Source organism: Populus trichocarpa, chromosome 16, assembly GCF_000002775.5.
Source record: "Populus trichocarpa isolate Nisqually-1 chromosome 16, P.trichocarpa_v4.1, whole genome shotgun sequence".
Taxonomy (NCBI): domain Eukaryota; kingdom Viridiplantae; phylum Streptophyta; class Magnoliopsida; order Malpighiales; family Salicaceae; genus Populus; species Populus trichocarpa.
In genome coordinates, this window is record NC_037300.2 from 10964577 (window position 1) to 10987547 (window position 22971).

The 22971-nt window shown below is 36.0% G+C and overlaps 2 protein-coding genes across 2 annotated transcripts; both read left to right on the forward strand.

Annotated features, from left to right (window-relative positions):
• The first annotated feature begins 3910 nt into the window (after positions 1 to 3910).
• On the forward strand, positions 3911 to 7314 carry LOC18106290 (laccase-7). The gene is made up of 5 exons (XM_006373899.3): positions 3911 to 4104; positions 4730 to 4881; positions 5364 to 5608; positions 5720 to 5848; positions 6058 to 7314. Exons 1-5 carry the CDS (start codon positions 4015 to 4017, stop codon positions 7146 to 7148), a joined length of 1707 nt encoding a protein of 568 aa, XP_006373961.1. The 5' UTR covers positions 3911 to 4014; the 3' UTR covers positions 7149 to 7314.
• Positions 7315 to 8778: 1464 nt separating this feature from the next.
• LOC127904450 (uncharacterized) lies at positions 8779 to 22689 on the forward strand. The gene is made up of 4 exons (XM_052448149.1): positions 8779 to 9054; positions 9371 to 9533; positions 21726 to 22327; positions 22540 to 22689. Exons 1-4 carry the CDS (start codon positions 8779 to 8781, stop codon positions 22687 to 22689), a joined length of 1191 nt encoding a protein of 396 aa, XP_052304109.1.
• Positions 22690 to 22971: the final 282 nt, after the last annotated feature.

The window sequence follows — 22971 nt, forward strand, 5'->3', positions numbered from 1 at the left end:
ACTCCACCTATACCAACTCCTAAGGCATCAAATTCTACTTCAAACACCTTTGTAAAATCAGGAAGCCATATTATTAGAGCCTCTATAATCTTCTTCATAACCTTCTCAAATGTCTTATTAACTCCTTTACTTTATTAAAACTCATCTTGTTTCAGACAATCTATGATAAGAGACATGATGATGCTAAATCCTTTGTTGAAACGATGATAGAAAGTCATGATCCCAAGAAAACTATAAACCTCATGAATATTCTCAGGTTCTGGCCAATCTACAATAACTTGGACCTTTTAGGGATCAACAAAGATTCCCTTACATGACATTATAAAGCTTAAAAAAAACCACTCGATCCATGAAGAAAGAACACTTTTTGATATTGACATACAAACTTTCCATCCTTAGGGTGGTACAAACTTGAATAAGGTGATCTAAATGCTCTTCCTTAGTTTTGGTATAAATAAAGATGTCATAAAAAATATAGCGCCATAAATAATCCCATAAAAGGCCTAAACACTTCTGTCATTACTCGCATAAAAGTACTTGGTGTATTAGAAGGCCAAAAAGTATGACTAGCCACTCATATGGTCTATCCTTGGTCTTAAATGTTGTTTTCCATTCATCTTCTAGGCGAGTTCTAATTTGACGATTCATACTTTTCATATCAACCTTAGTGAAGATTTGAGCTCCTGCCATAATATCTAACATGTCATCCACTCGAGGAATAGGGACACAATACTTGATAATAATCTTGTTAATGGCTCGACTATCCACACATATTCTCTAGAATCCATTTTTCTTGGGTGTTAAAAGGGAAAGTACTGTATAAGAGCTCAAACTCTCTCATATAAATCTTTTTTGTAACAGTTCATTTACTTGCCTTTGCAATTTGGCATATTCACTAGGGTTCATCGTATAGTGAAGCAAGTTTAGCAATATGACACTAGAGATAAAATCTATAGCGTGTTGAATGTCATGCATAGAGGGTAACACATATGGTAGTGTAGAGAGAAAGACATCTAGAAATTCTTTTAACGCTTCCCTTATCTTTTCAGGTGGTTCATTTAAAAAATCTTCTATAACCTCATTGGCTATTAAGATAAACACAACAAACTTTATGAACCTTCTTTTCAAAATTCTTCTGACTTATTATGTTAAACCTCTTTTCTTTCACCTTTTTCTTCTTCTTGTTACTATCATTAGGCCTTGGTGATAATATAATGAGTTGAATCTTTTTACTATGGAAAGTGAATGAGTAAGAATTTGATCGCCCAAAGATAGTAATGTCTAATTCATATAACTAAGGCCTACCTAAAATGACATGTCCTATATCCATAGGAATTACATCACACCAAATTTCATCATGATAGTCCTACATTTTTATGGGGAAAAAACTCTCTCCTTGATCACCATAGATGTATTGTTAACTCATGACACCTTATATGGTTTAAGATGTAGGACAAACTTTAAGCCTAAGTAGGATACGCTACTATAGGACATTGGATTGATATAACTCCAATTATCTATAATGATCTTGCAACTTTTATCTCCATATTTAATGTAAATGTAAAAGATAGTAGTTCTCTTTTAATCCTCGATTCCTTTAAGTTATATTAAGGCATATCTAACTAGATTTAACTTAGTTGTCTCCCTTTCTACAAAGTCTTGCTCGATATGAGTGGATATAGACCTAACACATCCTAGCAGGTTAGATTCTTCCTCCTCATCATTTAGATTTTATAAATTATCAGGATTAGGTTCATACACCTTATCCTCACAATTCTCTTCCTCACCCATATCCTCCCGATCCTTAATGAATAAAACATTATTTGGACAACTAGAAACCCTGACACTTAATACATTGAATCCTTGAGGTCATATTAGGTGTTACATAAAGAATAACCTTACCCTTGTCTTCCCTAGGCATCTAGGAAATAGTAGGATTAGGTTTATGAGGTGAGTCACCCAATAAAGAATTATTATTATCAAGTTGAGACCTAGGAGGGATACTACAGGTGACTTGATATCCTGTATGTCCACTAACTTTTTATGACCAACTCGTAGTTTTGCACTAGGGTATAAGCTTCATCAAGGGTGGACATACCTCTAAACACAACCTCTCTTTTAAGGTCATATTCAAGCCCTTCCAAAATCTATTTAGAGTAATTTTCTCATCCTTCCTAACCACACACTTTATCCTATATTCATCAAATTATACCATATATTCATTAGCGATGCCATGTCGATGATGTGGCGCTGACGCTGAACTAGTGAATTAGTCTACCTTAAAAGACTAGTTTCTTTGTTGCTAAGGTTATGGTTGGTGTAAAAAGGGTAGATCTGATGGTGTGTTGTCGTCTTCAACCATTGTGCTGCTACTGTTATGATCGATGTTGCTGTAGTTAAAGGAGTAATTGTTATATGTTGCCAAAATAAATGGAGAAAAGTTGTTGGTGTATTATAGCTGTTGTCGCTGGCATGGGAAGATCTAAAATGTTGAAGGTGGCATATTGATCTGGATTTGTGGGCAGCGACTGCTACTAGTGGGTAGTAGTTGTTGGCTGAGGGAACAATTAATATCATTAATTATTCCTTCCCCGAAATAGTTAATCAAATCTTATTCATATCTAGTTTACCATCAAAGTTGCTGATGTTAGGGACCCTTGACATCATTAGCCTCCTTACCTGGAGTAGCTAATCATACCAGAAATGGTTGCCGATACCAATGTGACCCATTGATATTATTAACTAATCTCGACCCAGAATAGTTAATCAACTTATCTTTTTCACTGAATCAAGAGTAACCATGCCGATGTTAGTAATCTTTACTAACATCATTAGTCACCCAATTGCTCGGGATCGACTAATCAATTTAAGAAATGTCGGCACCGATGAAACCTCATCAATACCATTAGCAATCCAAACTCGGATAGCTAATCAATATCGTCTAAAATGCTGGTACCAATGAAACCTCATTGATACCATTAGCTATCCAAACTAGGATAGCTAATCAATGTCACCTGAAATGCCGGTACCAATGAAACCTCATTGATACCATTAGCTATCCAAACTCAAATAGCTAATTAATATCGTCTAAAATCCTAGTACCAATGAAACCTCATTGATACCATTACCTATCCAAACCTGGTATAGCTAATCAATGTCACCTGAAATGCCGCTACCAATGAAACCTCATTGATATAAACATAAATTATTATTTTTTTACCTTAGTTGTAAATAGAAAGATTAAAGGATTTTTCTTAGTCTAGATTAACTATTGATGATGATCAACCTAGAAATCTTCACAAGCTCTAAGAGATCGATTAACTATAAGAATAATTAAAAGTCTTTGTTTTAATACCAAAGATGATACAGAACAATAAATAAAAGAAATAAAAGTAGGGAAAGAAAGAAAGAAGACAAGAATTAAAAGCAAGGAAAGAAAAGCTACAAATAAAAGAGAATGTAGAGGAGGAATAATATGTGATTCCATTCATCAAAACTGTAAGATAAACATAAAAATAATATAACATTAAAACATTAAATTATTAGTCTCAACTCATTAATTAAAATTATCTAAAATAAATAACCTAAATAAATTGTTTAATATAAATAACCCAACAAATAACAGGCTGGACCATTCTTCATTGTTTTCATCTATATAATTGCTGTGTAGATTTAGTATCCCACCATTAACTTAAGCCGTAAGTTGTTAGATAACGAAGTTTTTGCTACCACATTGAATTTTTCCAACTCAAATTTCTTACCAAATCTCCATAAGAATTTAACTACCTAGACACGCAATCATGCCGAGGCCATGGACCTCTAAACTTTCTAAACTTACATAATTCTTCTCTCTCTCTTCTCTCTCTCTCTCTCTCTCTCTATTATATATATATTAGTTGAGATACTGAAATTTCAACAACAAACATTTTCTAAAGCTATCTTCGTTATAAATTAGAGCTTCTCTTCTCTTTCCCTCTTCATTCGTCGCCTCTTCAAACTCTTCTCTCTGGGAACATGTCGCGTCTTCTGTTTTTGTTAACTTGTGCTTTGGCTCTTCTAGCTTCTTCAGTGGCTTCTGCTGCAATTGTGGAACACTCATTCTATGTAATTCTTCTTCTTTCTTATATTACTACCAAGATGTTTTGTCGACGTTGAGGAAGTTGAATCGTGGTCCTTGTATATAGTTTCTCGTTTTGGTAAATTATCTCATGCAAAGGTTGCATTAGGATTGTTGTCGTTAATTAAACGATATACGAGTGGCCAGGATATATAGGATGGTAGCCCTGTTATACCTTGAAGTTTCTTACATAGGAAAAACATTCATCAAATTAGCCATACCCTTTTGTTTTATCTCGAGCTCCTCAAAATCATGTTCACGCTTAAATGGAAGGGATCGAGGGAAAAGATACTGCTACCTTTGATACTGCAACGTCCCAAGATTCAATATATCCACTTCTTTTGGTCACAAAAGAGGCTCAAACCGAGATATCCTACTAGAAAAGAAACGTGGGTGTCAATTGAACTACGTTCTTTGGCAAATTCAATACACTTCTTCCCACGATCATCTAAGTTATGGAATTTTTTCATCCACTTTGGACCGACCTAGATTGCATATCCTAGCAATATTAGTCTGACGTCGGAGTGTGTATATATATAGGCATGCAAAGATATTTTCTACTTGCTTAAAGCTTTGCAGATTGATGGGTTTAATTTATTGTGAATGTTTTAGGTGCAAAACCTTACAGTTCGTCGGCTGTGCTCCGAGCAAGTGGTAACTGCAGTGAATGGAAGCTTGCCAGGCCCCACGCTTCGCGTTCGAGAGGGAGACACCCTCATAGTCCATGTTTTTAACAAGTCACCCTACAACCTGACTATTCACTGGTAAATTAATTCTTGGTTATTTATTTAAGAAGCTAGACAATTGTAAAAAGTCTAATTAGTGCATTAGAAAATAAACTATTCGTTGATTTGTAAACTCTGATGAAAATTAAGACTATTCGTTTCGAGCTTGCCAAGTAATTTCACTAGAAATTAGCAGCTTAACAACTATATTCTTGCACATCTTTTTCTGGTATATAAAATAATGTTGTCTCAACCAAGATACCATCCTTTTCCTTAGTCAACCATGAAATTAGAACATAATATCAAATTGTCTTCAAGTTATCCAATAAAAAAACTATAATTGAATACTTGAGAAAGTTATTCTTCAACTGCTGTAGGCTAATATAATTATGATTAACAAATTTACTAAAGACTTGGTTCTGTAGCTGTCATCATCGTAGTCGTCGTCATCACTATTATCGCTCTTACTTTTAAATCTATCATTATTCAATTAATTACTGATTATGTACTTTTTTATGAAGGCATGGAGTGTTTCAATTGCTTAGTGCGTGGGCCGATGGACCTAGTATGGTAACTCAATGTCCAATACCCCCTGGAGGTAAATACACCTACAAATTTGAACTCCTCCAGCAAGAGGGGACGCTATGGTGGCATGCTCATGTCAGTTTTCTCCGAGCAACAGTTTATGGGGCACTTGTTATCCGTCCAAGATCTGGTCATCCTTACCCTTTCCCTAAACCCCACAGAGAAGTTCCAATTCTATTAGGTAGGTAGCTAGCCATTGATTTTTAATCTAAAGCCAGTTCATTAACGCTGAAACTGTTATTAATTTGTTGAGATCATGCATGGTGATGCATATATGTTTATATTATTGCAGGAGAGTGGTGGAATGCTAATGTTGTTGATGTCGAAAACCAGGCAGAAGCCATTGGTGCACCACCTAACATTTCGGATGCCTACACCATAAATGGACTCCCTGGGGATCTCTACAATTGCTCTCAAAACAGTAAGTAATAATATATATGCCATCATCATCATCAATCATCAATGTTATTCATGATAGAGATTTACTGGTCTATCAGAGATGGAACAGTAAAGGTTGAATTTGTCCACAAGCATATTAATTAATGCTGACACATTTTTTTATTTTTATTTTTTCATTTGAAACTGTCTTGACTCATTATTTTATGGTTTATTTTGCTCCTGAAATTCCAGGAATGTACAAGCTTAAGGTGCAGAAAGGGAAGACTTATCTCCTCCGAATAATCAACGCTGCACTCAATAACCAGCTCTTTTTCAAGATAGCCAATCATAATATGACAGTGGTTGCTGTCGATGCAGGGTACACGGTACCCTATGTCACGGATGTTGTTGTCACCGGCCCCGGCCAGACCGTGGACGTTCTTCTCGCAGCCGACCAGGAAGTGGGGTCTTATTTCATGGCTGCAAACGCATATGCTAGTGCTGGTCCTGCTCCTCCTGCTTTTCCTGCTCCACCCTTTGATAATACAACCACAAGAGGAACTGTTGTCTACGAAGGTGCACCCACATCAGCAACTCCGATAATGCCACTAATGCCTGCGTTCACTGACACCCCCACTGCCCACAAGTTCTTCACCAGCATTACTGGCCTTGCTGGTGGGCCTCATTGGGTCCCAGTCCCACGTCAAGTTGATGAGCACATGTTTGTGACAGTAGGCTTGGGGCTCTCAATTTGTCCAACATGTTTAAATGGGACGCGACTCTCTGCTAGCATGAACAATTTCTCTTTTGCGCGCCCTTCAAGTTTGTCAATGTTGCAAGCCTTCTTTTTCAATGTGAGTGGAATCTACACTCCTGACTTCCCTGATACTCCTCCTGTCAAATTTGACTACACTAATGTCATCAACGCCGTAAATCCATCACTGTTAATCACACCAAAATCAACAAGTGTGAAGGTGTTGAAGTATAACGCTACGGTGGAGATGGTGTTGCAGAACACAGCCTTACTTGGTGTGGAGAATCATCCCATACATCTTCACGGTTTCAATTTCCATGTGTTGGCTCAAGGGTTTGGAAATTATGATCCTGTCAACGACCCTAAGAAGTTCAACCTTATCAATCCACTATCACGGAACACTATTAATGTGCCGGTGGGAGGATGGGGAGTCATAAGAATTACAGCCAACAATCCAGGTGTATGGTTCTTCCACTGTCATCTGGATGTGCACTTGCCCTTTGGATTAGCCACCGCTTTCGTGGTTGAGAATGGACCGACCCCGGAATCTACTTTGCCACCACCTCCAGTTGATCTGCCTCAGTGTTAGTAATTATTCAGAATCCCGACGACTCGGTCTTCATTGTTGTTTCCATATAATACGATTCTCTCCCTTCTATTTCTTTCTCTGCAACGATGAAAGTTGTGGATCAATTATCACTGTAGCTGTTTAGAATTGCGTTGGAATAATGTTTAATGAAAATTTAATTTTTTTTTTATTTTTGTTGATGTAAAAGATAATTTTTTAAAAATAGAAAGATATTATTTTAATATATTTTCAAATAAAAATACTTTAAAGAACAATAACTAATATACTTTTAATCATACCCTCCATATGAGTTCAAATTCTTTGATTGGATGTAACAGTTATAATTTTATTTTTCAAACATTACCACAATCTTTATATTTACCGATGGATTTTTACGTTGGTATTTGCACTATCATTTCGTTGGTAATTAATTTACCAACGATATCATCGACGGAGATGTTTCGCCGGTGAATCTTTCATCGATAATTTTTTGTCTGTCGGTAAGTCCGTTGGTAATAAAAACATATTATTACCGATGGATTTGTCGCAGGTGCGCGACGTCGCGGCGATCGTCCACCCTCGAATGTGTGATGGGATATATATATATCTGGTAAATATGGTGAGACAAGGAATTCTTTGTCTCTTAGCAGTGAAAAATGGTGTGGGAGTCGCCACCTAGTATTTTGGTCACTAGGAACCCTAACTGGTCTCAGAGATTGGACACGGGGACTGGTTGCGTAAAGGAAAGGTATTAGCACCCCAAATACGCCCTACCTAAGGTAAGCTGCATTGTTTATTTGTCTGATAAAATTCAAGGTCTCGTTGTGTTTCCTAGCTGTTGGTCAGTCTATGGTTCAAGAAAAGTCCTCCTCAATAAGAAGGTCCTTATCTCATCGGGTAAAACCTAACCGTTCTAATGTCTATGTAAAAAAACTATATTTTTAATATCAGGAATACATTTTATGTTTAAATTCGTAATCCCATATACTAAAATAAGACAAAAAGATTTTTTTAGAATTTTTGAAATATTGGCCTAGTTCTCATGGCTTGAATAAACTGGTTATTAAAGCCAAAATGCATGCTAATACATATATTGTTTTGAAATTTATTTTGTTGTGTAAAAATATGATGTTATAATATTTATATATATATATTGGAGAGACTAGGCCGTATGCATGAAAACAAAATATTTTTTTGTAATTATGTATTTTTTGATGTTTTGACGCAAATCAGGTATTTTAATACCGGATTTGTATCTTTACAATATAAAAATACAAACCGATATTGATCAGAATACAGTAATAAAATTACAGAAAATCACATATTTTTGAAATAATTTTTGAAGAATTTTTGTTCGAACGGGCCAGACCCGGCCCAAAAGGAGACTGGGCCGAAATCGGCCCAAAATAAAACGGGCCTACTTTCCACAGGGCTGGACTCAGTCCAGCCCGAAACAACAGTAACCGGGTTACTGTACATGCACAGTGCATAACAAATGAATTATAATTATTTCCGCATAGTAACCGCATAGTAACCAGTGAATTATAATTAGGTGGTTACTGTGCTCCACACAGTAACCACCTAATTATATTTCATTTGCTGCAGAACGTGAATTGCTCACATTCTGCATGCAAATGAAGACGAACAAAAAATGGACAGAGGAGAGAAAGGATTACCTGACGGTGGTGTTGATGGTGACAGTGTTGTGGCAGCAATGGCTGTTTCAAACGGTGGAGAGAAAGAGACCTGCGAGAGAGGTTACTGTTCTTCTCTTTCCCTCTGTTATGCGTTGCTTCTTCTCTTTGATTCTTTTGTTCCCTCTGTCAACAATGTTCTTCCCTCTCTGCAGCGGCTTCGTGGAGGTGCTGGCGGCGGCGGCCTGGGGAGTGGCTTGGACGGTGGTCGACCTTTCTTCTTCTTCTTCTCTGTGTTTTTCTTCTGCTCTATTCTCCTCTGTTTCTGTTTTATTCTTTTCTCTCCTCTCTGCCCGTTTCTTTCCCTCTGTTTTTTCTCTGTTTTTTTCGTTTCTTCCCCTCTCTTCTGTCCGTTTCCTCCTCCCTCTTCTCGGTTTGTTCTCTCTCCTCTCCTCTCTCTCCTCCTGGTCCGTTTTACTCCAGTTTCTCTCCTCTCTTTCTCCTCTGTTCGCCCCTGTTTTGTCTTCTCCTTCTGTTGTTGATGGTGTTTTCTGCTGTCAACAATGTTCTTCCTTCTCTGCAACGTCTTCGTGGAGGTGCTGGTGGCAGGGCATGACTGCGGCTGCTCCTCCTCCTGGTGTTGTTGCTGCTGCTGCTGGGATGGAGGAGAAAATGAGGTCGGTCTGGGGCTCCGTTGACAGAGAAGGCTGTTTCGGGTGCAGGGAAGAAATGGCCGAGAGAGGGGAATGGCCAGGAGGGGGACTGTTTTTGGGTGCTCTCTCTCTTTCTCGTTCCAAAAACACGCCTCCCCTTTTAGTTTTCCAGCCCCCTCCCGTTCAACAAAACTCTCCTCGTTTTAAACTTCTTCCTCTCTCCGTTTCAAAAAATTTTTCCCCCCTTTTTCTGCTGTGTTGGGTGCTATTTATAGAGCAAGTGGGTGTGACTTTTGCTGTTGCGCATGGGAGCGGGTCTCGCGGCGGCTGGTCGGCCATTGGGTGCTACTGTTGAGGTTCGGCTCCAACGGCATGGAGCGCGGCGGGTAGAGGAACAGTGTCAAAACGACACTGTTCAAATTCTTTTTTTTTTTAATTATTATTATTATTATTATTATTATTATTATATATATTTTTTTATTTGTGGGGACCCAAAAATGGGTTACAACAGGATTTACTGACAAAAAAAACACGTAAAAAAAAATTACCCGCTTCATTCCGTCGGTATTTCCCTCTGCAAAATACCATATGTAATTCTATCGGTAATTATTTAAAAATATTTTTAAAAAATCTATTTTACAAAACTATAAAATAAATAAATTAATATAAATCAACACTCTATAATACTCAAAATGCTTGGAAAAAGAAAGAAGAAAATCAACTCAAACAAATTTGCAACAAATAAATAAATCAACTAAAAATTGATCTCATATGAAAAAAAAATCTTACAACAACATTCATACAATTATTAAGAACAAAAACAATTAAAAAAAAAATAAAAAAAAAATATAGTGAAAAAACATGAAAAAAGAAGAAGAAAAGAATCTTACCTTAATGTAGTTGCAAGTGAAGATAAGAAGAGAACAAAAAAATTCATAAAGTTTACTAATTAAAAAAAACTGAGAAGAAAAAAAAGAAAGGAGAAGAAGACATACCTGAGTATGGAGGAGAAGAGAAGGAGTTGAGGAGAGAAGAGAAGAAAAAGAAATGGAAATTGATGATTTTTACATATGGGGAAGAAGAAGAAGAAGAAGAAGAAGAAGAAAGGAGACGGGTTTGTTGTGAAATTAGGGATTCTAGGCTTTTTATTGGTGCGTTTTATCGACGGTTAATTAAATATTAATATTTTTAATTATTCTGTAGGTGATTCTGTCTGTAATATTTAATTAAAATTTTTAATTTAATAAAAAATTTTAGAAACCGCCAAATATCACCGACGACTTTTCAATCAGTCAGTGATTCCGTTTGTAATATTTAATTTAAAATTTTAATTTAATCTAAATATTTCAGAAAACCACAAAATAACTCGGACTACTTTTCAATCTGTCGCTGATTTTGTCTGTAAAGAACAGGAATTAACAGTGCAATTGTGAAGCAAAGAGGTGATTAAACACACTACAACATTTAACAGTTTTACTAACGGAGTTTTTTCGTCAGCGTGAGATTACCACTTTGTCAGTGAAAATTTTACCAACTAATTCACGGACGAAATTATTCTATCGGTATAACGTTCGTCGGTAATTCCATCATCTATCACTAATTCTGTCAGTAAAAAAAATTAAAAACCAATGGTTTTACAGACGGAAAATGTGCGCAAAAACAAATTCTCTCTGGAAATATGCCAACGGAATTATTCCGTTGGTAAATTTCCATCGGTGATAGTGGCATATGCAATAATGTTTTCCCAACTCTCTTGAATAATTCCATCAGTGATTGTGGTATATGTAGTAAATGTTTTTCAACTCTCTGAAAAATACCGATGACTTGTTTACATTTGTAATTTCATCCGTGATAATTAAAAAATATTTTTAAAAATAAAATTGCACAGAATAATTAATATAACTTGTATAGAATAATAAAAAAAGAAAATAATTAAACAAATAAAATTTTATAAAATTGAAATATGTAAAAATAAAATTGAATAATATAAAATCCAAATATTCATTACAATTTTATTTGTATGAATACAAATTATACTAGAATAATGACAGTGTTGGAGGAGGAGGAGGACGAGGCTACACGTTCCAGGGTCCATACTGCCAAAATAAAGGTGCACACGTACCTCTCATCTATGATCTCATTTCCATGATCATTTGGCGAAGTTGTTCATAATCCATCGAGAGTCACTCATATTTTTCAGTGAGATGAGTCGTGTGTTGTTGCAAGGCCACAAACTCCTAAGACTGAGTGCTTGATAGTGATTGAGAGCTCCCAACGGTTGAGACACTATGGGCTACCTGCAAGTTCTCAACCGTAGTGTTAGAGAGTCCGTACACCCAATTTCTATCAGGTCCACCCGACAATCCTGCCTCCATCCACAAATCCGGATCGAAATCCGGGGGGGTCGAAAGATCATCCCCGTATCTCTTCCTCAACCGGCTATTATATATCTCCTGAAAATTAAAAAAGAAATCATCAAATTCAATTCAAGAAAATAATAACTTACAAAAGAAAATGGTTGAACGAACATACCACAAAGTGTTGAGCACGGTTGTCAACGAACTATTACACCCCCTTTTCGTGATCTTCACTCCGCACGTGCGTCTCTAGAAAAAGCCTCATTGGGCTCGGCTCATGTCCAAGAGACGTGTAATAGTTCAACCATTTTCATGTACCTCACAACATCATGTCGTGTATAGATCATGTATTTAGTATTAACAATAACATGTAATGGAGCAAGGTGTATATGAGTTTGGTTATGTTGATAGGTTAATGAGTGAGTATTCAATTAGCCCTACTGATAAAGTTTAAGGAAAAAGAAAAATGATTTAAGCATGTCTTGATGAAAGGTTATGCGATAAATTATAAATAATATAAATGGATGTGAAATAAGTGGAATGAATAAAGAATTGAGAAAATTTCTCAAATATCAAGTGTTATATGACTAAAGTATGATGTATTATAAATAAAATAAATGTTGGGGAAGTGAAAAGGTGACATGAATTAAATAACGATGTGAATTAGACATGTTTATATAATGAGTTACGATATGTATTAAAGGTGGTTGAGAGAGGAAAATATCATATGATTTATATATGTAGAGGAAATAAATTATGGGGTAAACTCTATGAGTTGTAAAATAATAATATTAATATAAATTGAGTATATTCATGGAGTAGAAATAGTTACGAAATAATCTCAATGTGAAATGGTCTATTATATGAAATTGTTTAAAGGAGACCAATCAATTTTAAAGTTATAAGGAATAAATCGTATAGTGACGAGGTAAACCAGATTACAAATGAAACAATTTTCATGATGCAAGGATGATAATGCGATGAATAGAATTATTGGAAGAAAAGTTATCAGGAAATAATGAAAAGTGTAAGGTATAGGAAATTGATATAAGATCAACGTTCTTAAACCAAAAATTATGAAATTGATTTTGATTATATAATTGTTAAATGTTAGTATCTAAAATGATGCAAATATTTCACATGATTTAATTTGTAATTTTATGTATGTCACAGGTAAGTTCATATGAGGACATCCACTTTATAGGGTCACTGAAAGAATATTTAATATGGATGTAGATATGAAATTGCTACTCGGAATTATATCGAAAGGATATTTGTATTTTTTTAAAAAAGAAAAGCTTATATATAGTTAATGTGAATGTAATTTTTAATAAGAGATGTACATTTACAAGATCATAGGAAATAGGCTTTGGAAAAATACAAGGTGTTACAATCACTACAACATTTCACAATTTTTCAAACAAACCAAATCCGTCGGTGTAAAATTGCCACTTTGTCGGTAAATTTTTTACCGACTAAATTCCCAACGGAACGAGTTCGTCGGCATAACATTCGTCGTAATTCCATATTCTGTCGTTAATTCTGTCGGTAAAAAAATTAAATACCGATGGTTTTACAGATGGAAAATACGCGCCAAAAACAAAATTCTTGCTGGAAATATACCGACAAAAATATTCCGTTGGTGATTGTGGCATATGCAGTAAATATTTTTCAACTCTCGGTGAAATGCCGACAAACGAAATCCGTCTGTATAAGTGTCGGTGATTATGGCATTTCCAGTAAAGTTTTTGCAACTCTCGGTAAAATACCGACGGAATGTTTCCGTCTGTGAAGACGTCGGTGAGTGTGGCATTTCCAGTAAATATTTTTTAACTCTCTGGAAAATACCGATAAAAATATTTCGTCTGAAAATCCGTCGGTGATGTTTTAAAAAAATTAAAAAATTATTTAGAATAAATAATCTAAAATTATATAAATTAATAGTAAAAAAAACCAATTATACAAATAAAATTGTATTAAACATCAAAAACATAAAAATAAAGTTAAATCATATTCTTCCAAATATCATTACAAATTTAATGTGTTTGCAAAAAAAAAATTAAACTAGTATAATGACGGAGCTGGAGGAGGAGGAGACTGGTTGTTCCTAGGAGTATATGGCCAAAAAAGGGGTGCACATGTATCATCCATCTGTGATGTAATGTTCTTGACCATTTGGCGGAGTTGTTCATAATTCACCGAGAGTTGCTCATATTTTTTTGTGAGATGAGCCGTGTGTTGCTGCAAGACCACGAACTCCTTAAATTGGGTGCTCGATACTGATTGGGAGCTCCCAACGGTTGATACACTACGGGCCGCCCGCAAGTTCTCGGCCGTGGTGTTGGAGAGCCCGTACACTCGATTTTATCGGGTCCACCAGATTATCTTACCTCCATCTACAAATCCGGATTGAAATCTGGATGTGTCGAAGGATCGTCCCCATATCTCTCCCTCAACAGGCTATTGTAGGTCTCCTGAAAATGAAAAAGAAATCATCATATTCAATTCAAGAAAAATAATAACTTACAAAATAAAATGGTTGAACGAACATAGCACGAAGTGTTGAGCGCGGTTGTCAACGAACTATTGCACCCCCTTTTGGCAATCTTCAATCCGCGCGTGCGTCTCTACAAACAACTCCATGGGGCTTGGCTCATGTCCAAGAGACGTAGCCTGTAAGAAAAAAATAAATGAAGTAACAACAAATTAATTAACGATATATTTCATTTAAATTAATCTTACCATCCGTTTCGCATGTGCAACAAATAGAACGGAGTCGCTGATGTGCGTGGTCACCGAACCATGAATTTGTTGGTTCTGGTTGTCGGCACCGGACTGTGAGTGTCGTGTGAACCGCTCAGACATCATGTGCTCAATATATTGCGGCCATTTATCCGCCGGGATGTATGGCGGTTTGAAATCCCTCCAAACTGCCACATCATTCCAGCCTTGGAGACCGTTATCTCTCGTGTATTTTTTGGCCTTTTTTTTTGCTTCATATCAAAAATCACGCAACCTACTTCCATGCTGATAAATTAGATTTTAAAACATAATTTTTTTTATAAAAAAATATCATATTGTTTTCGATGTTACCTAGTTGTCTCGTGATTTTCCCACACCTTCCTCGCAACATTGTCATGCGCGTTGTCTCACTTGAATTTGTGCTGTGTATAAATAATTTATTTAAAATAAAAATAATAATTTATGTACAATTATAATAATAATTTATTAAAAATAAGCTGGAAATTAGAAATTAACACCAACCTGAAATCTTCGAAACCATGCATCGATATAAGGTTTTCATTCAGGATGTATGGAAACCTGACTCCATTGAAATAATAGAATCTCCGTTGATGATTGAAAAGCCAATGATATTACTCGGGGGCCTCAATGTTTGTGAACCTGAAAATAAATTAAATTAATGAAATATTAATTAGTTATTCATAAATTATGTTATAATTAAAAAAAAACTAAAACCGAAACAAACTTACGGTGAAAGGTCGTCCTTCCAATGTGCCTTATACTTGCCGGTGAATTGATTCTACTGTGAAGGCACACCACCTCTGCGCTGTGAAACCGCGCTGGAAGAGGCAGCATCGTGAGTCGGCACAAGTGCCTCTTCTTGATCGGCACCTAAGGATATATTGAACAAATTAAAAAAAAAAACTACTGACTTTAGGAATGAAAAATTCTTACCTTAATAATATGTGTATTTCAAAACTTTATCAACATTATAAAAATACACCAACACAAAAAACACAACAAAAATAACAATAACTAAAACAAAGAAAAAATAAAAAAAATAAAATCATTAAGCTTATTAAATGGAAATACATACCTTTTAATTTGTTGAAGATATAACTAGAGATTACAAGCAAAAAACAAGAGTTTTGAAGCAAATGAGAGAAAAGAAAAAAGAAAATGAGAGAACTCTTAAATGAAGAAGAGAGGAAAATGAACTGAAGGGGCGGTCGCTGGATATATAACACAGTTTTACCGACGGACTCACTAATAGAATATTTAAATAATATTATTTTTAATTATTTCATCGGTGACTTTTCAAAAATCTGTCGGTAAATTTTGAATTTCGCACCAAAATTTGTTAATTACCCTCTATAATTTTCGAAGTCCGTCGATAATTCCATCGGCAAGTGCACGCGATCAGAGATACATTAATATCCATCATTTGGAATTCACACCATCCGTCGGTAAGTCTGTCGGTAATTGTGAACTATCGACAAATGCCGACGGAATTTATCTGTTGGTATTAATTTTGTGATTGTGGCATTTGCAATAAATATTTCTCAACTCTCAGTAAAATACCGACGGACTTTATCTGCCTGTAGAGACGTCGGTGATTGTAGCATTTCTAGTAAATATTTTTCAACTCTTTGTAAAATGTCGATGGATACAGTATCCCTCGGTATAAACGTCGGTGATTGTGACATTTCAAGTAAATATTTTGCCACTCTCGATAAAATACCAACGAGATGTTTCCGTCTATAGAGACGCCGGTGATCGTGCACTGTGCATGAAAGATTATGTTTGTATTGTCTATTTACCCTCCTGCAAACACTTAAATTACAAACTGCTTGCACAAAACAATAACAACAATTAACAATTATAAAATGAATATTTCATGTTACAAAATATCATTCATAATATTACATTATAAAAAAATGCTTCACACTTTCCTTGATTATGATAGTTAGTTAGAATTTTCTTCTTCTTCATCGTCAATTGAATAGTCATTAGCTCCATCGCAATCATCAATATGGATATCATTATCATCGATATTTGTTTGTCCGCTAGAGCTCAGAACAACATTCAACTCCTTTGCGTCAACATCAACAAGACTATCATTGAAAACAAGAAAATTTGAATTTTCTTCTAAGTCAATCGAAGGAGCAACTCGATATGATTCAACCAACTCACTAATTTGAAAGACTTCATCTTGCATACTTGTGTCTTCGTTCTCATCCTGAATAACCTCGACACGACCTCTAGGTTTTGTTTTTAAAACGGATAACCAATTAACTCTTAATCGGTCCTTTCTAAAGGAAGGGGTGTATGTGTAATAAACTTGTTGACATTGCTTTGCGAAAACAAAGACATCGTTTTTTGAGTTGATCTTGACCAGACTATAGTGAGGATCTACTCTGATTCCTCTGTCAGTGGTGTCATACCAATAACATTTGAATAAAAACATTTTATTATGCTCGCTGTGATATTGCAGTTCGACGACCTCTTCTAATTTACCATAGTAGTCAACTTCAAACTCACTACAAGTCGATCCCTTAACACAGTATGAAACACATATCCATTGACAAAAGACCCTTGTAGCACTTATCTTTTCTTTCAGGGCCTAGGCTTAGTGAAGATAATGAAATAACAGCACTCCTTCCCATTTGATAAACCTTATATATCATGTACAACAATGAACAGTAAATGAGAATTTTGTAATGACATACAGTAACTTTGCAAGAGATAATGAGTTTGTGATAGTATTTACATGTGTTCTGAACCACATGGCAAATTGTTCATCTTGTAATTGAAAGATTTGGGATTCGATCAGCTGTGAATTATTGGACAGTAAATATTGTCGATGTTGTCTACAAGGTTGTTCCAAATTATATGAGTTTATGATATTACAATATATAAATAGTACATTCTTAACAAAGTTTAAGTAGTACATATACTTACTGAATAAAAGGTCTCAGCTCATCACAGTTAAATAGAACATAATTGTGTGCTTGTCTGAACTCTATTTGAGACAAATATCTTCCCCTTATGACATTTTTAGGTGTGGGTCATCCATGATTGGAGAATATTGACAAGTTCCCACTGGAAGACACTTCACCATCATAATCATACCATGGAACGCGATTGATTGTTGTTTTCAAATGTGGTTTGAAATAGTACGAGAAAAATATTGAAATCTCCTCAACAATATAGGCCTCACATATCGAAGCCTCAACATGCGTCTTGTTCTTAACCTTTTTCTTAAGATTGAACAAGTACCTGTATGGAATTAATCAAATATTATCAATTAATAAAAACCGTTGCACGTGTGCGGCGTCGTGACGAGTATTCCACTCTCAAATAAGTATCTAGAAATTGAGAAATATAGGGAGACAAGGATTCCTTGTCTTTTATCAGTGGAAAACGGGGAAGGGAGTCGCCACCTAGTATTTTGGTCACTATGAACCTTAACTGGTCTCAGAAATTGGGTACGGGGACTGGTTGCGTAAAAGGAAGGTATTAGCACCTCAAATACGCCTTACCTAAGGTAAGCTACATTATTTGATTGTCTGATACGCTACATTGTTTGATTGTCTGATAAAAAGCTAAGGCGTTATTGTATTTCTAATTGTTGGTCCGTCTATGGTTTAAAAGAAAGTCCTCCTCAATAAGGAGGTCCTTATCTTATCAGGTAAAAAACCTAACCGTTCTAACATCAATAAAAAGGAACTTCCTTTTTAATATCAGGAATATGTTTTACGTATAAATTCATAATCCAGATACTAAAAAAAAAAACAAAATATTTTTTGGGTATTTTTTGAAATATTGGCCTAGTTATCATGTCTTTAATAAACTGGTTATTAAAGCCAAAAAGCATGCTAAAACATATATTATTATTATTATTATTATTTTTTGTTGTATGAAAATACGATATGATGAGTTTTCTTATCTTTAAGAGATTTGGCCGTATGCATAAAAATCAAATTATTTTTTGTTTTTGTTTTATAATTTTTTTTGCAATGTTTTGACGAAAATCGTGTATTTTAATACCGGATTTGTATCTTTACGGTATAAAAATACAAACCAATATTACGCAAAATAGATAGAAAAATACACGAGAAAATCACAAATTTTTTAGAAAGATTTTTGAAAATTTTTGTATTGTGTTTTGTTTTCTTTATATATATAGTGTATAATATATAATATTATATGATATAATATTAATGTATTTATGGTGGGATTGGGCTGGCCTAAGATATATGGGTTGAGTCTTAGCCCAACAGGATATGGGCCATGACCAGCCCAAAAGGAAAGAAAAGGCATTTGGCCGCAACAAGCCCATTGGGAAAACTGGGCCGAGATCGGCCAAAAAAACTTATTTCTATAAGGCCGGACTCAGCCCAGACGCGTGGACTCGGCTGATTATCCAGCCCGAAGTAACTATGAACTAGTTACTGTGCATGAGCAGAGTAACTAGTGAATTAAAATTAGTCGATTATCATGCATAGTAACCGGCTAATTATATTTCTTGCTGCAGAAATGTGAATAGCGCACGTTTCTGCATGCAAAAAAACAACAAGAAATCGACAATAAGAAGGAGAGTGTTACTTGGAACAAAGGGCCTCTGTTAGCGGAACTGACGGTGGCTTATGGTCGTGACTAGGAGGAACGGTGGCAACTGGTGATTCTTCCTCTTCTCTTTTCTGATTCTCCATTGGTTTTCTTTCTCTTTCTTCTCTGTTTCTCTTTTCTGATTCTCCATTGGTTTTCTTTCTCTTTCTTCTCTGTTTCTTCTTTTATTTTTTTGCTATGGTTGACGGTGGCTCAAGGTGGTTATGTTGCGGACTGCAGACGGTGGCGTTGCGGTGTCTCCTTTGTTCTTGGTCTGCTCTACTCCTTTTCTTCCCCGATTCTCTTTGTTTGAGTCCCTCTCTTTTCTTAGCTATCATAGTCCCTTTCACCTCTCTATTTTTTTATGTTTTCTTTTTTGTTCCCCCCTGTTTCAAACTTCTCCGTCTTCTTTCCTTGCTCTCTCTCTTTCATCTCTTTTCTTTTTTTCTTTTTGTTCCTTTTAGGTGGTATTTATAGGGGCAAAAGGGAGCGAGATCGACCCTATCCCTGCCCTATCGTTGCGCATGGGGAGTGGGGCCTTCCTGCCCTGTCACTGTGTTGGGCGAGGTGGCCAATAGGTGTCGCTTGCATGGCATGACCCCCAGGTTTCTCATCATGAGGGGGCGTGGGTGGCATCGGGCTTTAGGTTTTGACAGAGCACGCGAGGAGAGAGAGAGGCAGGAAGAAATAAAGAAGAAAAAACAAAAAATTTCTCTTCCTCTGTTGCACGTCTAGGGGAAGAAAAAGGAGGAACAGTGTCACTTAAAGTGACACTGTTTTTTTTTAACATGAAACGGTGATGTTTTGGACGAAACGTGTTGTTTCATTTAAATAAAAAATGGCCCCAAAACATGACAACTTCTAAATCAGTCCTTAATTCATCCTTTGTTCATTTAAGTCCTCAAATACAATTTTGATTTTAAGAATCAATTCAATTGCATCCTTGCCAACTTCAATCGTCGGCCCTAAAGTTGGCCGCCTTTTTCACTTTAGTCCTTGGTTTTGAATTTGTGCATTTTGACTCTTAATTGATCAATAAACTTTAAATTTCTTCAATATGGTCCCTGATTCGGTCAATTTCAGTCCCTCTATTTACGCGTCTTTCCAGTTTGGTCATTGGTTTTGGATTTATTTAATAAAGTCCCAATTGGCCACCAAACTTCAATATTCATGCAATTAAGCCCATGATTTAACCAAATCAACTTTTAAAAATTGTAATGTGACCCCTGAACTTTAATTCCTTCCAATTAATGCCCAAATTGACTTAAAAATCAATTTTCTTTGCAATCAAACCCTCTAAAAATTCAATTAAACCTTCAATAAAATCCAATTGAGTCTATAAACCTCTGATTTTGGACTTTTCTCCTCAAATTAAATTTTCTTTTTCAATAGGGTTCTCATTAGTCAAGTATATATTGTCAAATTTTAATCTTTGTATTTTTGAACCTCCTCAATCAATTTCTGACCATTTTCTGCGCGCTCTAGCATCCTATTCTCACTATTATTATTATTATTATTATTATATTATGTGGGGACCCAAAAATGGGTTACAACAGATGCTCTCTCTTTACAATACTTACGGAGCCGAGACTTTACGTAGTAAGTTTTGTAAAGATAAACAAAACTAAATTTTTGAAACTGATCTTATCGAAGTTTGGTTGATCTGAAACTCTGTCTTTACAACAATCCCTTTCAATCCGAAACTAACGATCAAAACTATGTGCAACTTAGTCATCTTGAGATCCTGATCTGCCGATCCTCTGAATTCTAACTTCGGTTAGATTAACCTGTAATTCCATTTGAGATCTCTTTTGGTGACCTCCTTTAACCAAATCTATGTTTGTAGCTCGATCATCCTGAAATCTCATCTGACGATTTCCTTTAACCAAAAATTGGTGTTGCAGTTGGGATAACCTAAGATCCTTTCTGCCGATCCCCTTTAACCAAAACAAAAAATCTATGTTTTTATCTTCGTCAACCTGAAATCCCATCTAGTGATTCCCTTTAATCAAAGCTGAAATCGGTGTTGCGGTTGGGTTAACTTAAGATCCCTTCTAGCGACCTCCTTTAACCAAACAAAAAAATCTATGTTGGTAGCTCGGTTAACCTGAAATCCTATTTGGCGATTCCCTTTAACCAAAGCTGAAATCGGTGTTGCGATTGAGTTAACCTAAGATTTCTTCTGGCGACCTCCTTTAACCAAAACCAAAAATCTATGTTTTGTTAACAAAGCTCCAGGGCCAGATGGGTACTCTTCATTCTTCTTAAAAAAATCTTGGGATGTCATTGGAGGGGATTTTTGGATCCCTTCTAGCGACCTCCTTTAACCAAAACTAAAAAATCTATGTTGGTAGCTCGGTCAACCTGAAATCTCATTTGGAGATTCCCTTTAACCAAAGCTGAAATCGGTGTTGCGGTTGGGTTAACATAAGATTCCTTCTGGCGACCTTCTTTAACCAAAACCAAAAATCTATGTTTTGTTGACAAAGCTCCAGGGCCAGATGGGTACTTTTCATTCTTCTTCAAAAAATCTTGGGATGTCATTGGAGGGGATTTTTGGGCGGCAATCCATGATTTCTTCACTTCTGGGGAACTTTTGAGGCAAGCTAACAACTCTATTATTGCATGCTCTGATCCTCAAGGCAGCAAATGTAAATACAGCAGCTGACTTCCGGCCCATTTCCTACTACAATGTGGTCTACAAAGTGATATCTAAAATCCTTTCGGGGAGATTAGCTTCTGCTCTAAATGGCATCATTAGTCCAATGCAAAATGCCTTTCTAGGTGGGAGAATGATGTCAGACAACATCAATTTAGTTCGGGAGCTTCTTCGTCATTATGGCAGGAAGAGAGCTTCTCCTAGATGTCTCATAAAGGTTGATTTTAAGAAAGCTTTTGATTCAGTTCAGTGGCATTTCCTGCGTCAGTTGCTTCACATGTTTGGCTTCCCAGAACGATTTGTGCATTTAATTATAAAATGTGTCGAAACTACATCCTTCTCTGTTGCAGTTAATGGCAATCTTTATGGCTTCTTTCCTGGAAAGAGTGGAGTTAGGCAAGGTGATCCATTATCTCCATATTTGTTCATTTTATGCATGAAATACTTCTCCAGAATGCTTAAGCTAGCATCGAGGAATTGTGATTTTCGTTTCCACCTGAAATGTAATGTCCATGATATATGCCACCTTGCTTTTGCTGATGATGTACGTTTGTTGTCTCGTGGGGATAGACACTCGGTTTCCAGTATATTTCAGCAGTTATTAATCTTTGGGCAGACTTCGGGGTTGACTATAAATGCAGCGAAATAATCAATATATTTTGGGGGCGTTAGTGAAAGTTTGAAGCGGTTAATCCTCCATGATACTGGCTTCAGAGAAGGTAGTTTTCCCTTCAAATATCTCGGTGTTCCTCTCAGCCCCCACAGACTTCTAGCAAGTCAATACTCTCTTCTGTTGCAGAAATTGGAATTGGCAGTGCAAAGTTGGATGGGGAAACATCTCACTTATGCTGGGAGGTTGGAGCTAGTGCGGAAAATTTTCTATGGCATGGTCCAGTTTTGGCTTAGCATTTTTCCTATGCCGAGTAGTGTAATTAATCAAATTATCTGCATATGCAGGTGTTGGGTCATTCAAGCAATCAAACACACACAAATTTACGTGGTTCGGCAACTTGCCTACTCCACGGAGCTACTGGTTTGTATTAATCAAGCTTGGAAACAATACAAACAACAAAACAAGGAGGAGGAGAAAAATTCTCTACTCAACTCAACTCTCCCTAGCTCTCTCTCTCTGTGTTTCTCTCTTGTTCTTCAATTCTTCGTCTCTCTGTCAGCACCTCTATTTATAAT